A 14,635-nucleotide genomic window follows, 5' to 3' on the forward strand; every position below is an offset into this window, starting at 1 on the left:
TAATTAAGATTGTAGTTCTGTTAAATGTAGACTTAATCCAGAGAATGACAGACTAGGTCAACAGCTCTTCTTTGAGTTTTAACACTTTATCAATGAAATCCTCCCCTACCCTCTTATTTTTTTTTTTTTCCTGGGCTAGTAAGAATATTTTTTTGTCTAACACATTTAAAATTTTTACTTTTAACAGAAATTAGCAGAGTACGGAAAGACATGTACAATGACACATTAAATGGCAGTACAGAGAAAAGGAGTGCAGAATTGCCTGATGCTGTGGGACCTATTGTTCAGTTACAAGAGAAACTTTATGTGCCTGTAAAAGAATACCCAGATGTAAGTATATTTTGTTTCTATTCAATGTTTGTTTCCTGCTTCACATACTTTGGGAAGAGATATATCTGATGGTAAATACTTAAGCATTGTCAGCTGCTTTTAAAAAAAATTTCATGTGAGGGACTAGAGGCATGAATACTTTGGTGTGGATAATTTAATAAAAAAATTTTTTTTTAAATATGTTTTTATTTGAATGCTGCTTTGTCACTTTGGAAGTCTAGAACCAAGTAAAGACTTGGTTCTAGATTTCAAATTGAGGCAAGAATTACGGAAAGAGCTTTGGCCTGAATGTCAGAGAGCACCAAGTACAACTTTGTGCTTGTCTTTGATCTGACCTCAGCGAAGCTGTGTCATCCTTTCAGTAAAATGAGAGGTTAGACTGTATGACAGCTAGGGTTCCTTGCAGTGCTAAAATTTTTATCATAACCACTACTTATAATATTTTTTTCATCTTAGTTCCTTGTTCAGCTGTTCTCTGCGTATCTTGTTGCAGATAGCCTCCTTATACTATACAGTTAATTTATAAAAGGCTCCAACTCTTTGCCTTTTGTTAGAAAGCCCTACATGATATGGTCCTTTTTATTTCTGACCTCATCTTAAATGATTTTCCCTCTTCCTCAACATAGTGCAGTTACATTGGCTGTTAAGAATAAGTTAAGTCTGTTCCGAGCCCAGGTACCTTTATGTTTGCCGTGCATTGATCTTAACCGGCTGGCTTCTTCTTGTCATTAAGTTTTTAGCTTAAGTGTCACTTCAGAGAGGACTCCTCTGACCATTTTATCTAAAAGCAATCTGGTTGCTCATTATTTCACTTAAGTCTCTTTATTTCTCTGCAATAGCACTTATTATCTGGTATTTTTCTTTTTTATTTGTTTATTTTCTTATCTCTCCGCAGCACAATATAAGGTACTTAAAACAAGAACCTGTTTTTGTTATTTACTGCTATATTCCCAGTGCACATAATATTGACACATAATAGGTATCCAGTACCTACTGAATATATAAAGGCAAATTGATGGCTTTTTGCTGTGTTTCAGAGGACTTTTCTGAAAGGAAATACAAGAAGGGGTTGGTATTGTGAGGTCAAAAATGTGATGTGTACTCTAAGTTACATTGATTGTATGGATAGTGTTGTAGTTTGGAGATGGGAAGTAAATGTCATAAGTTGAGCTAATGGGGAAAAAGTGTTGCTATTTCATAAGATGCGTTTCTAATATAGTTTTCTTACAAGCTAATACATTTACTCTTTTTTTTAGTAAGTATTTTTGGTTGCAAATATGTAAACAGTTCTGGATAACATAGGCAAAGAAAGAGTTTGTTGGAAGATAATTGGGTGTGATACAGAGGGTTAAAGGAATAGCTGGAGAACAAAGCTTCCTGTAAGACAGGAACCAGGGCAGTTCTGAGAATATCAGCAGTGGGAGTTCAGACCTTCCCTGTTTGAGAGCCTTGCTCTTAACATAATTTGGCATCAGTGCCTCTCAGATTTTATCTTCAAACTTCACATTCTTAGCAGAGAGAATGTATTTTGGACCAGTCTACCATGAGTAAGGCCTGGGGTTAACTGACATAACCTAGACGTGACCACCCTGGACCTATTCTGGGTATTGGATGATTCCTTGGTGTGGTAAATTGTGATTTGGGCAGCTGTCCCAATTGGAGTCTACTACTTTTTGGTGTTTCATATCTCCTAAAAGATACCAGCCTTCTCATCTGCTTGTTTGAACTCTAAAGGATAAGGATTCAGCACAAGCCATTAACATAGAATTAGGTAAGAGCATGAGACTGTGTTAGAGAATATAACCTTAATCTGCCTGGTCCCCCATTCTTTAAAAAAATGCTATTCAGGGAATGATGTTTATATTGCATTACTTAAAAGACACATGTTCTGTATAATCCTCTAAGTCAGAAGAGATGTATTTTATATTGTGGGTCCAGGGGGAGGCACCTTTTTACTCTATTCCTGTCCTTTTCCCACCAGTTGAGATTCACTGTCATGGTCAACTACAGTTGTTGACACGTGTGTTGGAGCGAAACATTGTCTAATTCAGTGGTTGTCAAAATGTGGTCCCAGGACTATAGTATCCACACCTCCTAAGAACTTGTAAATGTTCAAGCCCCACCCGACTAGATGAGTCAGCACCTCTGGGGCTAAAGCCCAGCAGTCTGCCTTCCAAGCCCTGTAGATGATATTGATGCATGCTGAAGTTTGAGAAGCACTGCTCTCATTTGTTTACATTGTCATCATAAGCTGGGCTAACAGGTAATCACGTAGGGTCCTTTTACCAGGCATTGTTTCAGAAGGCAGGTAGGGGTGGTGAACTGCATGTCTCTGCTCTTGTGGGGCAGGCATTGCAGTAGTAGAGACAGACAGTAAACAAATGAATATTTTCTTTAGGTTCAGTCAGTGCTGTGGAGAAAAAAGTGGAGTAAGCAGATAAACAGTAGCTATGTGTGTATAGTCAAGGAATCTCTTATAAGATGAAGGGAATGCAGAGACATGAATGGAGTGATGGGGAGGAAGGCATGAAATCGCCTGGGGGAAGAACATTCCAGGCAGAGTGATCAGCAGTGCAGTGATTCTGAGGCATGAGCACGCTTGGGAAGTGTAGTCAGATGCGAGGTTAGAAAGTTAGCAGAGGGGCCCTATCCTCAAGGGGCTGTGGGTCCCGGTAGGGATTTCCGATACTACTGAGTGAAATGGAAAGCCAGGGAGTGCTGTGGGCTCAGCTGGGTTTTAATAGATTCATTCTGGCTTCTGTGTGGAGAAAGGCTGTGGGTGATGGTGACAGCAGGGAGACCAGCTAGGGGGCAGAGGAGGAACTTGACTTAGAAATGCTTGGATCCTTCATAATTGATGACTTGGAGCCAACAGAATTTGCTGGTAGATTGGATATGGGGTGTGAGGGAAAATTAGGAATAGCTCAGAGGTTTCGATTGATTGGAGTGACAGAATCACCAGTTCTTGAGCTATGAAAGACTGAGGGAAGAGCAGGTTCGGGGGTGGGACTTAGGTTCTGATTTAGAGGTGTTGAGTTTGAAGTCAGACATCCAGATGTGGGCATGTCAGATAGGCAGGTGGGTATATGAGTTGTGGATGATTCTTGGCACCCAAAAGTGTCTATTTTATCAAAGCTTTTTAAATGAGAAATTTAGTTATTCATAGGAGAGAAACAGGTATAAAGCCATTTTGGTCCTCCAGATCATTTTTTTAATACCTTGATTTTAACTTTCTGTTAAAAGAATTTGGCAAAGTTGGGATCCGCATATAGTTTTTCTTTGAGGTTATCAATACATACCAAATGGATAGTAACTGTTTTGTAGTCTGTACTAGGAACTGTATCTCATCTTTAAAAAAAAAACTAAATAATGTTAAACAAAATAAAACAAGGGCGTGTGTTGTGTGTCTGATTTTGGCAGTATGGAAACGATTTTATTTCAGAATTATGAGTTAGATATTGGCCACCATGAAACAAATATGCATTCTTACTCCTGTTTTTCTTAATATGTCTTAGAGATCATTACGCATGCTTCTCTCTCACCTCCCCCTTTTGTATGTACGCTCGATTTTGTGAGTGAATTCATCCTATTTGACTCAAAAATGCTTTATTAAAGCTTCAAAGGGGCAGTGTAGCACAGTGGTCAAAAGTAGGGACTCAGACTCCTGGCTGGCTCTGCTGCTTGTATTGTGACTTTGGGCAAGTCGGGTCCTTAGTTTCCTCATCTCTATAATGGAGATGGTCTCTCACAGGCTTACGAGGGGTTATAAGTGAGTTAATACATGTAAAGCACTTGGAAAATGCCATTATGCTGTGTAAGTGTTACCAGAATGTAAGCTTCATGACGGTGGGGATGTTCCCTTTTTTGTATTCTCACTGCCTAGGATAACATCTAGTAAACGGTAGATGTGTAATAAATATTTGTTGTGTGTATCTGTATGAAAGCCTCACTCTTTCAAATACTGCTGAAATTTTAAAAAAATTTGTTGCCTTTTGAGTTTGCACGTAGCAACTTATTTCTAAAAGTAAGTGTTACTTTGGAGGTACTGTTTTGGAGTTGGCTGTGTAGAGCTCTGGGGCTGATAAGAAAGTCTTAGATCACGTGTTTGAGAAATTAGACAGTGCTGTAGTCTCCTTCGCAGTGTTTTTGAATCAGTGGCTTAATGGTATGGGAATGAGAAGGTAATATGAGTAGCTTGTTGAAGATGTATTAAAAAGTTTACAAATGAATATTTATACTTATTAATAAAGCAGACTTTTATTGCATCTCTACTGTGTACTAAGCACGTCCTGGAGGTGGGGATATTAATTTAGTAGAGAAAACTCTTTGACATAGTTGAGGTAATAGTGGGTTTTTGAGCCATCCAGGCCTAGGTTTTGAATCCTGGCTTAGTGCCTTCCTGGCTGTATTTGTCAACAGTCGCCACAGCAGTGCTCCATGTAAGCTATCCTAAAACTCAGGGGCATAAAATAAGAAGCATTGATTTCTGTGCTCTTTATTTAGTCTACACTGTATGTTGGCTGCAGTTCTGCTGATTGGGCTTAGCCGAGGTTGGTCTAGGCCGGCTCTGGGTGGGTTTAGATTACCTTTATGTTCCTGCTGGGCTCAGCCCAAAGGGGCGGCAGCTACTTGGAGCAAGCTCTTTTCATGGCAGGTCACTGGAGTGTCAGAGCCAAGTCAAACCAAATGGCTTAAACACGTGTAAGACCTCTACCCTTCTTCCATCAGCTAACATTCCATTAGCTCAGTGATTGTCAACTGGATGCTTTTGCCCATCTGGGGCATTTGGCAATTTCTAGAGCTATTTTTGGTTGTCAAAACTTGGCGGGAGTACTAGTGGCCTCTAGTGGGTAGATGCCAGGGCTGCTTCTAAACGTCCTACAATGCACAGGACAGCCCCGGCAACCAGGAATTATCCTGCTCCAAATGTCAGTAGTGCTGAGGTTGATAAACTGCATTATCAAGTCACTCCATCCACATGAGAAGGGGACTAGAATAAATATTAGCAAAAAATAATTGAGACGGTCCCATTGGCTTTGAGCACATGTAAACTTTAGAATCTGTTTCCTTGCCTATAAGATCATATGGTCTACCTCATAGGATTGTTTAGAGGAAGGAAGAGAACAAAGATATGGTATCTGGTTAGAGCACTCCGTACGGTTCTTAGGATCATGACTGAGGAAGAAATTCCCATCCTTGAAGGAGCCCACAGTGTTATATGACAGAGAAAAGCTTTTGCATTATCATTGAAGACTATTTAAGTTTATCATACATTCATAAAATGACCAACATGGATGAAGACTCAGGTTAATGCATAGGTCATCAAAGTGCTGATTTGGCCAGTTATTAAGGACTTGTTTGAATCCATGAAGATCTTGTAAACAGTATATGAATGGAGTGAACTCTGATTGATATAAGTAAAAGATGTTATGTTTTAATGAGTCAGCAATAATTCTGTCATTAAATTTGCCTGGTTATTATTTTTTGGGTTCTGAGAAATTGTTCTATAGGATCTGCCAGAGTGGTAGAATAAGTTTCAAATATTGGCAGGGTCTAGCTGTTAGGGATATTAGTTAGCCTGTATATACATGAACAGATTAGATTGCGAAGCTGTTAGCTTGGGATATGTTACGGTTAAATTGTAGTGAGACTTTCCCCAGAAATGTTATATGAACATAACTTTGATTTTCTGATGTTTTTAAAATGGGTTTTAATTTTGAATGATTATAGCATTAAAAGGTTTGTCTTGGGTCTAGGCTATTCGTGGTGACACATATTGTCAAAGGGTTGTACGATGGGTAAATGCCCTTTCAAATATTTTTTCCAGCTTGTAGGATTTCAGCACGGCAACTATAAGTAATAATGTAGATTTATAATGTTTTTTCACAGGACACACTACAGCTCATAATAATAGTCTCTGTCAGTGGTGGAGCATGAGTTTTAAGTCACCTTTCATTTCTCTTGGGCTTGCAGATAAAATTTGGCTAGTCATAGCTTCAGAGTTAGTATGGAGTTATTTGTAAGTTTCACTTTCTCAAGATTGTCATCTGCAAATTGCCTGTTGAGCTGGCCTTTGTTTTGGAGGAGTTATGAAAAGACAAAAGGGGTCAATGCAGTTGGTTATCTTTACTTAAGCCTATGTTCCTTTGACTCTTGTGGCTTTCTTATTGTGTTGAAAGACTGGATATAAACTACTTTCATCTTTGTTCTTCCGAGAAACAAATGGAAGTTAAGTCAAAATTAATGATCTACTAAGTCTCTCTTCTCAATACCAAGGTTAAGCCTTGATTTTTGGCAGGATATGATCTTAATTACAAGTGAAAATATTTTAAAACATCTGCACATCTCTCTTTGATAGTTTATACAGGAAACTCTTAAAGATAGACTTTTGATTTGAAGAAGGTTAGATACATGTTTTTATTGAATGGCGTTGTGAAATGTTTCAGATTACATATTAACCTATTGGAGCTTTTAACTTAGCAGTACAATTTGATAATATAGAGCATGTCTAAGTTTTAGGTAGAGAAACTGTTATTGTTGACTTGTAACTTTAAACAGATCAGTTTAGTGAAGGTCAATTTCATGACATTTGGTTTCGAAGTTTCATGTTTATTTATTTCATTCTGCAAAGATATATTGAGGGCCTACTGTGTACCAAATATTTAATAGGCTCTTTGTGGTCTGAGATATACTAAATTTCTTAGGATGTTAATAGAAATTATTCCAAAAAGGATTTCAAGACAGGCTGAAAACAAATTTTGTTTAGCTCAGGTTTTTTCAAAATTTAACAGTTTTTAAAATAAGCCTTCTCAGAGTCTTAAAATGTGAATGCTTTCTTTTGTAAATAATATATTTTGATATTAAAAAGGACTAGTGTCTAGAAGAACAAGTTAAAAGATGGAGTTTGTTTTTAGGGAAGAATTATTGCTTGTAAGCAAATGTTTTCCAGGCTCAGCTGAGATAGGAAGTTTTGTCTGTGATTTATCTTATCCAAAAAGAGTTTGTTAGGATCTGCTCTGTTAAAATTATTGTTACAAAGGACTTATGGAATTAGATGGAAACCTAATTACAGGCATCCACCTCCATATCTCTAAGATTCCCACTGAAATAATCAAAGGAATAAAATACAAAGATTGGAGAGAAACCTGCCTCTCAGGGCTATTGGGTGTTTCTGTGAGATATTAGAGGAGAGCTCAAGGTGCTGATCTGCTCTTGGCCCATTTTGGGAGAGCAGTGTCTCCTGGAAATGAGTGAAGCAGTCAGTAACAGAATCTTCCTAACCCTAACCCACTCCCCTCCAAAGTTGGCAAATGAAAATGGGGTGTGGAGTAGTCCAAGGTTATACCACTTGAGCTTGGCCACCCATTTTTGTGCCTGCTTATCGTAGGTGACCTAAACTTATTTTGTGAGTAAATGAACTCATCATATGAGCAGAAAACTACTGTAGTTTTTGATAGAACCTGCCTTAACTTTACCCCATGGACATTGAAATACAACTTTTCAATGACTAGCCTTGGAACTAAATTTAACTATGTCATTGGGAAAGCATATTATATGTCTGAATAAACCTAACCCTTTAGAACAAAATAGTTCATAAAATTAGGGACTTCCTGAAATCTAATTTTTGACTTCAATAGAACACTGCTTTTCCTAAGTTCAAAAATAGTATCAGGGGCGTCCCTGGTGGCGCAGTGGTTGAGAGTCTGTCTGCCGATGCAGGGGACACGGGTTTGTGCCCTGGTACGGGAAGATCCCACGTGCCGCGGAGCGGCGAGGCCCGTGAGCCATGGCTGCTGAGCCAGCACGTCCAGAGCCTGTGGTCCGCAACGGGAGAGGCCACAACAGTGAGAGGCCCGCGTACCGCAAAAAAAAAAAAAAAAAAAAAAAAAAAAAATCTCTCTCTCTCTATAAATGAATGAATGAATGAATGAATGAATGAATAAATAAATAAAATCAGTAAGTAGCCTGCCTAGCGTGAACTTGGCCATCTCCATGTTTCATACTGGTATGACAATTTTTTCTTTATTACTTGGTAAGGAATTGATTGAGTTTAATAAAATGTATCTATGTTGTATTGTTTGGGGCTACAGAACAATGATTGATTACTTTCTTGCCTTTTTGTTTGTAAGATTGTATAAAAGCAGTATAAATTTGAAGTTTTAAGGACAGACTAAAAAAAAAGAAAAACAAAATTTGAGAAGTAATTAGAAACATAAGGCCAAAGAGGAGATCTGAGTATAAACCAGTAAAATTTTGGTATCATTCAGTAGCAAGAGCCTGAATGAAGGCAGTGGCGGTTGAAATGAACACAAGGGGACAGATTAAACAATGAAAATCTTAAGATTTCTTAGTCTGTTACATGTGGAGGATAATACTGTAGAGGAACCAAGAGTAAGAGATGATAAATACTATATTAATATAATATAATATAATTAAAAGTCACTGTAAACTGAGTTGTACTTAACAATTTAGGAACATTGAAGCAGGGTAATATAAAAGAAGTTACCAGTAAGTCAAATGGAACTAAAATCTGTGCCAAAAAAGAGCAGGTCTCTTTAAGAGCTGAATTAGTACTTTTGGAACAGTGTATGAGGCTGCTGTTTATGCAGCAAAACTTGAGAAAACAATTTCAAAGAGCCTTAGACTGTATTCATAATCTGTGGTCAGAATTACTAAGTATTTGATCTCCTAGACTCATCTTCAGGGTCTGAGGTAACACTTGTAAGCTCAGTCTTGACTCAAATAATCATACTCTTCTCTCTCGCTCTCGCTGTCTCTTTTTTGAAGTTATACGTATTTGTAGTTGAAGTATGTGGATGAACTAATAATCACATAAGGGCTTTCATTCATGTAAAAGGTTTGATTAAGGTAAAAAGGATATATATGTTGATTATTAAAGCAGTGATCCTAATCAGTAAAAGACAGATAACAATATTGAAAAGGCAAGGCGTGTTTATGTAAAAGTAGTATGGTAATTATATGCTTTGTGATGTAGGTAGAACTCATTCTGAAAGTAAATTTGAATCTGAAGAGGGTTTTTATAAACTTTGTACTAAACGTTTTTTGAATGATTGACAAGAATGAGAAAACTAAACATGAGTATCTGGTATGATCAGGGTGTATTTGTTTAAGGTCTTTAGAAGAGAGGCATTCTGCCCTACTGTGTCCGAGCTCTGTAGTCAATGTAGGTGTTCTAGGATTTGGACTACTTTTGTAACCTCTCATGTATTAAATGTAGGTGATAATGGTAACTGTCTTCTAGTGTTGTTGTGAGGATTAAGTGACTTATTGCTTGTAAAGTGCCAAGCATCGAAGTTGGCTTTTACTGGAACACTCATAGTAGAACATATTTCAGCGTACTCAACGCCTGAGAAATGTTGAGTGACATAATCGTAGCACTCGTGATACTTCTGTATTGAAATGGAAAGTGGAAATAATAGTTGTTTTGTTTCTGTGACATCATTGACTCTGTCATTTGGAATTTATTCTTAGAATAAAGCCAGTCAGGCTTACCATTTAAGAAGTTTCTGAAATGTGTAAGAGTTCCTGTGCTGCCTAGAACTTATTTAGTGATTTTACTGAGAGTGAAAAATCACTGTGTGATTTCTGTGAACCCTTTTAAATTGTATTATCCAACAATCGGAACAAATACTAGTTTCTTCTGAGTGCTGTATATTGTGTGAGGCACTGTGGATTAAAACACACACATGCACTGTGGATTAACACACACATACACACACACACACACGCCCACCCCGTTGCTGGTTTCTGACTTCAAGGAATGCCCTGCGAAAGACATGCAGATCATTGCATACTGTGTGACAGAAGGGCTGTAAGAGGTGGGTACAAAGTGTTCTGAGATCCTCACTTAGGAGGAGAAAACATCTGTCTCTAGGAGTCAAAGAACACATAGGAAATCACAGAAGGAACACTTGAGCTCAATACTATGTGATGAAGATTTGACATGTTTGGTGGGAAGGAAGGAGGAAGAAAGGTGTTAACAGGGAACAAAAATTGAACGTACCTGCTGTTTTAGAGAACAACGTGTCTGAACAGAGGATAATAGCAAAAATAAAGGTTCAAAAAGTAGTTAGGAATCTTTTAAAGGCCCTTGAGTATGAGTTTCGACCTTACACTGTGAAAAATATTGTCATCTATTTGTGTTGTAAAACCCTTGTTGGCTTTCATTGCCTTTATATTTTTATTTTAATTGGTTAAATAATTTTTTGTTTTTCTAAGTACTTGTTATTTAGCGTCCACAGCGATAATCATCATCTTATTCACCTGAGTTTGTTTTGTATGGTTTCAGCCTCTTTCCCAATTATATCTATACTGAAGGGATAAAGATTTGACATAATTTAGGATGTCCAAATCCATATGCTATAGATTTCATATTTTGGTTATTATTGGTTACCGTTTTTCACTTTTACATCTGTTGGTGTAAATGCTTCTTCTTACATAGCCCTGTGCCACCAACAGAAGATGTGTAGAAAGGCCTAATATATGAAAGGTTTTGCAAAATGGTTCCTATAGTAATTATTATATAGCTTAAGAAGACATATTTGGCTGCTCATCTAGAATTAATATGAACATAGAGAAGGGATAAGACATCTGTCTCCCCAAAAAGTACGAGGCATTTTGATATATTCATTGTTTTGTTTTTCTTTTAAACAGAAGACTTTCCTTGATTTTCTTTTCTTCCCCACCCGCCGCCCGAACTCTTGTATCCATGGCCAAACTGATTTCAGTTGATGAATGAATATAGTTCTGACGTGAATATTGGTTGATATTTTCATTTACGTTAATGAGTAGATGAAAGTGAAAATCATGAAGACATATGCTGAAACTTTATTTGTTCATAAATGACAAGAGCAGTTTATTTGCTGAGTTGGATAATGGTTTCAGATATTGGAAGAACATTGTGCTATTCACAATGAGTGGCTTTAGATGCAGCAAACTTTTAAATTTAATCTGCATTGTTAACATTTTCTCCTTTGCTGTCATAAGTCGAGTCGGTAAAACAGTATATCAAGTCAAACAAAATATTCTGGTACTGTTAATTAAAAACAGTCGTATTGCTAAGTAGTCACGACTCTTGTCTCATCTTATACATTTGCATAAGATGGCTTACTAGTGTTGACTACCACTTGAGGTGGTCCATTTTTGGTCATCTGCTAAACAGAAGACTTTATCAGTAAATATACATTTGTGTGTGTGTGTTTGTGTTTGATAACTACTAAATTGCTTATGTGATCTGATGTAAGGTTTGTAAGATATATAACTAAAATCACCTTACAGATACTAGACAATACTTAAAAACAGATTATCAATTTATCGTATGAAAAGCAATCCAAAGAAATACATCTTCTTTTTAAAATTGTTTTTCCAAAATTTTAAGCAGAAATTACTGTTTAACACTTCTTAGAAGTGTTTCACTGAAATGCTTTTGGAAATCCATTTTTTATTCTCTCTTTTGATAGTGTGCCACAGAAGGTTTTGTCTTTAATTGTACATTTTTTAAAAGGTTAATGGAAAGATTTGCTATAATACTTTATATTTTGTCATTGGGAGAACTCTGTCATGTCTATTTAAAATTAAGTCAGCAGCAACAAATAGCATTAGACATGACTGTTGTTAACCTCTTCTTTAGAAATTAACATGCCACTTGGCAGAGATATAATTGGTAAGCCACAGAGAAGGTCTGTACTTAAACAGTAGAGTTAATGAATGTCTCTCTTTTTTCTTCTTTCTTTCCCTTCTTTTGGCCTTTAAAGTTGTAGTTAGCTTAGGCTGTTTGAAATGATTTTCTTTGAATGTGTTGTGACATTGGTTTAATTGAATGAAGCTGCAAAACTAGCATGATAAATCAACACAGAATGAATTTTAATGCAAGGCAAATGATATTAACTTGGAAATTGGTTGCAGTAGACAAAGCAGCTGCTATGATTAATTTTTTTTCATTCTCTACTTACACCATTTTGAGAAGGATGACCTTGATGGTTTCAGTTGTATTAGAATCCCAGTGGTATGCACTTTAACACATTTGAGCTGTTTTTTGCTGGTTGTGGTGCAGTAGAGATTGGTTCATTTATAAGGTTAGGAAAATTTTGTTACAGATTTAATATGTTGGTTTTGACTGGCTTTAAAACATTTTTTATTTATTAAATAATAATTGGGAGGATTACTTAGCTATGGTAGAAGTCTTTTTCTATGTAATCTTAATGCTGTGGTTTCAGGAAAAGAGATTTAATACGTGAAAAGAATAGAATGTGCCAAAGAGGGTCTTTTTTTTTTCTTTTTTTAAAATAAATTTATTTTATTTATTTTTATTTTTGGTTGTGTTGGGTCTTTGTTGCTGTGTGCAGGATTTCTCTAGTTGTGGTGAGCGGGGCCTACTCTTCGTTGCGGTGCATGGGCTTCTCATTGCGGTGGCCTCTCTTGTTGCGGAGCCTGGGCTCTAGGCGTGCCGGCTTCAGTAGTTGTGGCTCGTGGGCTCTAGAGCACAGGCTCAGTACTTGTGGCACATGGGCTTAGTTGTTCCGCGGCATGGGGGATCTTCCCTGACCAGGGCTCGGAAGCTGTGTCCCCTGCGTTGGCAGGTGGATTCTTAACCACTGTGCCACCAGGGAAGCCCCACAGACGGTCTTCTAAGTGTTTGTATGTCATGAAGTGGAGGCCAACCACTTTGACAGAGGACACAAATAAAAAACAATTACATATTAGTTACTTGAAGTGCTAAAGTACCTCGATTCGTAAGGCATTTTTTCCAGACATTCTTTGCCATGTTTGAGATATATAATGTATATCAACTACATGAGTTACTTCGGAAAAAGATCTGTATAGAGCACAGCTATTACTGAGGAAGAGCTGGCAAAGACTCCTTATTGTAAGAAGCAGTCAAGGTAGCAGATAGAGTAAAGGCATTTTCACAGATTTCTTGAGAGCAAGGAGAATTTCTCCTCTTCCTCTTCCTCCCCTTCCTCCTTTTTAAAAAAATTCCTAGCATCTGTTTCACTCTTTGCCACATAGGAAGCCTTGAATACATGTTTCATTAAGTTGAATTTGAAAATGAAAGGTTGTTTCCTATTCTACTGAAAAATACTCAAACTAAACAAAATTACACATAATAAGCATAATGCTTATAAAGTCTGGGTCTAATAATTCTAATATCTAGAGTCCTGGTGGATTTGTTTCTTTTGTCTTATCGTTTCTTCAGATTTTTGTTAATGTCATTTTACGTTCTTGTGTGTTTGGTTATTTTCTAGTGTGTGCCAGATAATGTATTTACTGAATAGCTTACAAAAATAATATAAGGCCTAAGATTATGTTATCTTCCTCCAGAGAGAATATATGTCAGCTTCTGACAGGTACCTACTGTTAACTAGCAACCCAAGATCACCTCGGTACCATTTTGCTTATTGAGGTTGAGACAGTTTTGATGTTGATATGCAGAGTCTGTAAGGGCCTGGGAAATTAGGGTTCACTTTTACCCCCAGAATGCACACCCATCAGATCCCTCCCCAAAGCAAAGACCGGGGGAGGGGGAGGCACTCACATCGGTAGTTACACACTCCAACCCGTGTCCCTTGAAGTTCAGGCTCTCAGCTGTCCTCTCTGGATTCAGCAAACATACTTAGAGGACAAGGAGTTCCCCAAAGCCAGACTTAATGTCCTCTTGCTTCTCTGTCCTCCCTACGATCCTGAATTATCAATTCTTCACAGTCTTGCTGGGTCTCTGATGCATTCAAGCAGATGTTTTTTCCTTCTGTGTCCTATTTTACTGCAATTGCTCAGCTGGTCTGAATTACCCTTAGTACTTAACAGAGAATTGCATGAAATTTTTTAAGAGGTTGCCTTTAAATCCAAGTAGATCTAGAATTGACCAACTTCACGCAATACAGGGTAAAAATATATTAGAACGAGGGTCTGAGAAAGAGAAAAAACACACATATCACAGAAAATCTATCAACAGCCCTGGCTCTATGTTCATTTAGAGCAGACTCTTCCTACTTTGCTGCAACTTGCCAACCCCACCTTTATATATAGTCACAGATTCTATAAAACTTCATTCCCTCTCCTCAGCTTGGGATGGAAACACTTACATGGTAATCCCCGGAGGGGAGAGGGCTTTCTTCCATCCTTATTCGTGTACTACCCGTCTTTCATTTGGGAATCCCTTTTGTAAGATGTGGCGGTGCTGGTGAGCAGCTAAGGCAAAGTAAGAAGCCATTGGAGTACAGAAGATTGAAGAACTGCCCTGGCTTCGTAAGGCTTGACAGCAGTAAATTCTGGCATATTAGTGTTA

General features: G+C 37.5%; 1 protein-coding gene across 5 annotated transcripts in view; it reads left to right on the plus strand.

The window, feature by feature from the left end:
- Positions 1 to 14,635, plus strand: part of QKI (QKI, KH domain containing RNA binding) — a 139,862-nt gene that overhangs the window by 35,871 nt on the left and 89,356 nt on the right. For all 5 annotated transcript variants that reach the window (XR_014017172.1, XM_081250642.1, XM_081250643.1 and 2 more), the window contains exon 2: positions 188 to 330. Coding sequence is in view for 4 of the 5 variants with exons in the window: in XM_081250642.1 (XP_081106768.1) it covers positions 188 to 330 (143 nt within the window). In the remaining variant the exon portion in view is untranslated. The remainder of the gene's footprint in view (positions 1 to 187; positions 331 to 14,635) is intronic.

Source organism: Mesoplodon bidens (genome assembly GCF_964165515.1).
Source record: "Mesoplodon bidens genome assembly, chromosome: 12".
NCBI lineage: Eukaryota > Metazoa > Chordata > Mammalia > Artiodactyla > Ziphiidae > Mesoplodon > Mesoplodon bidens.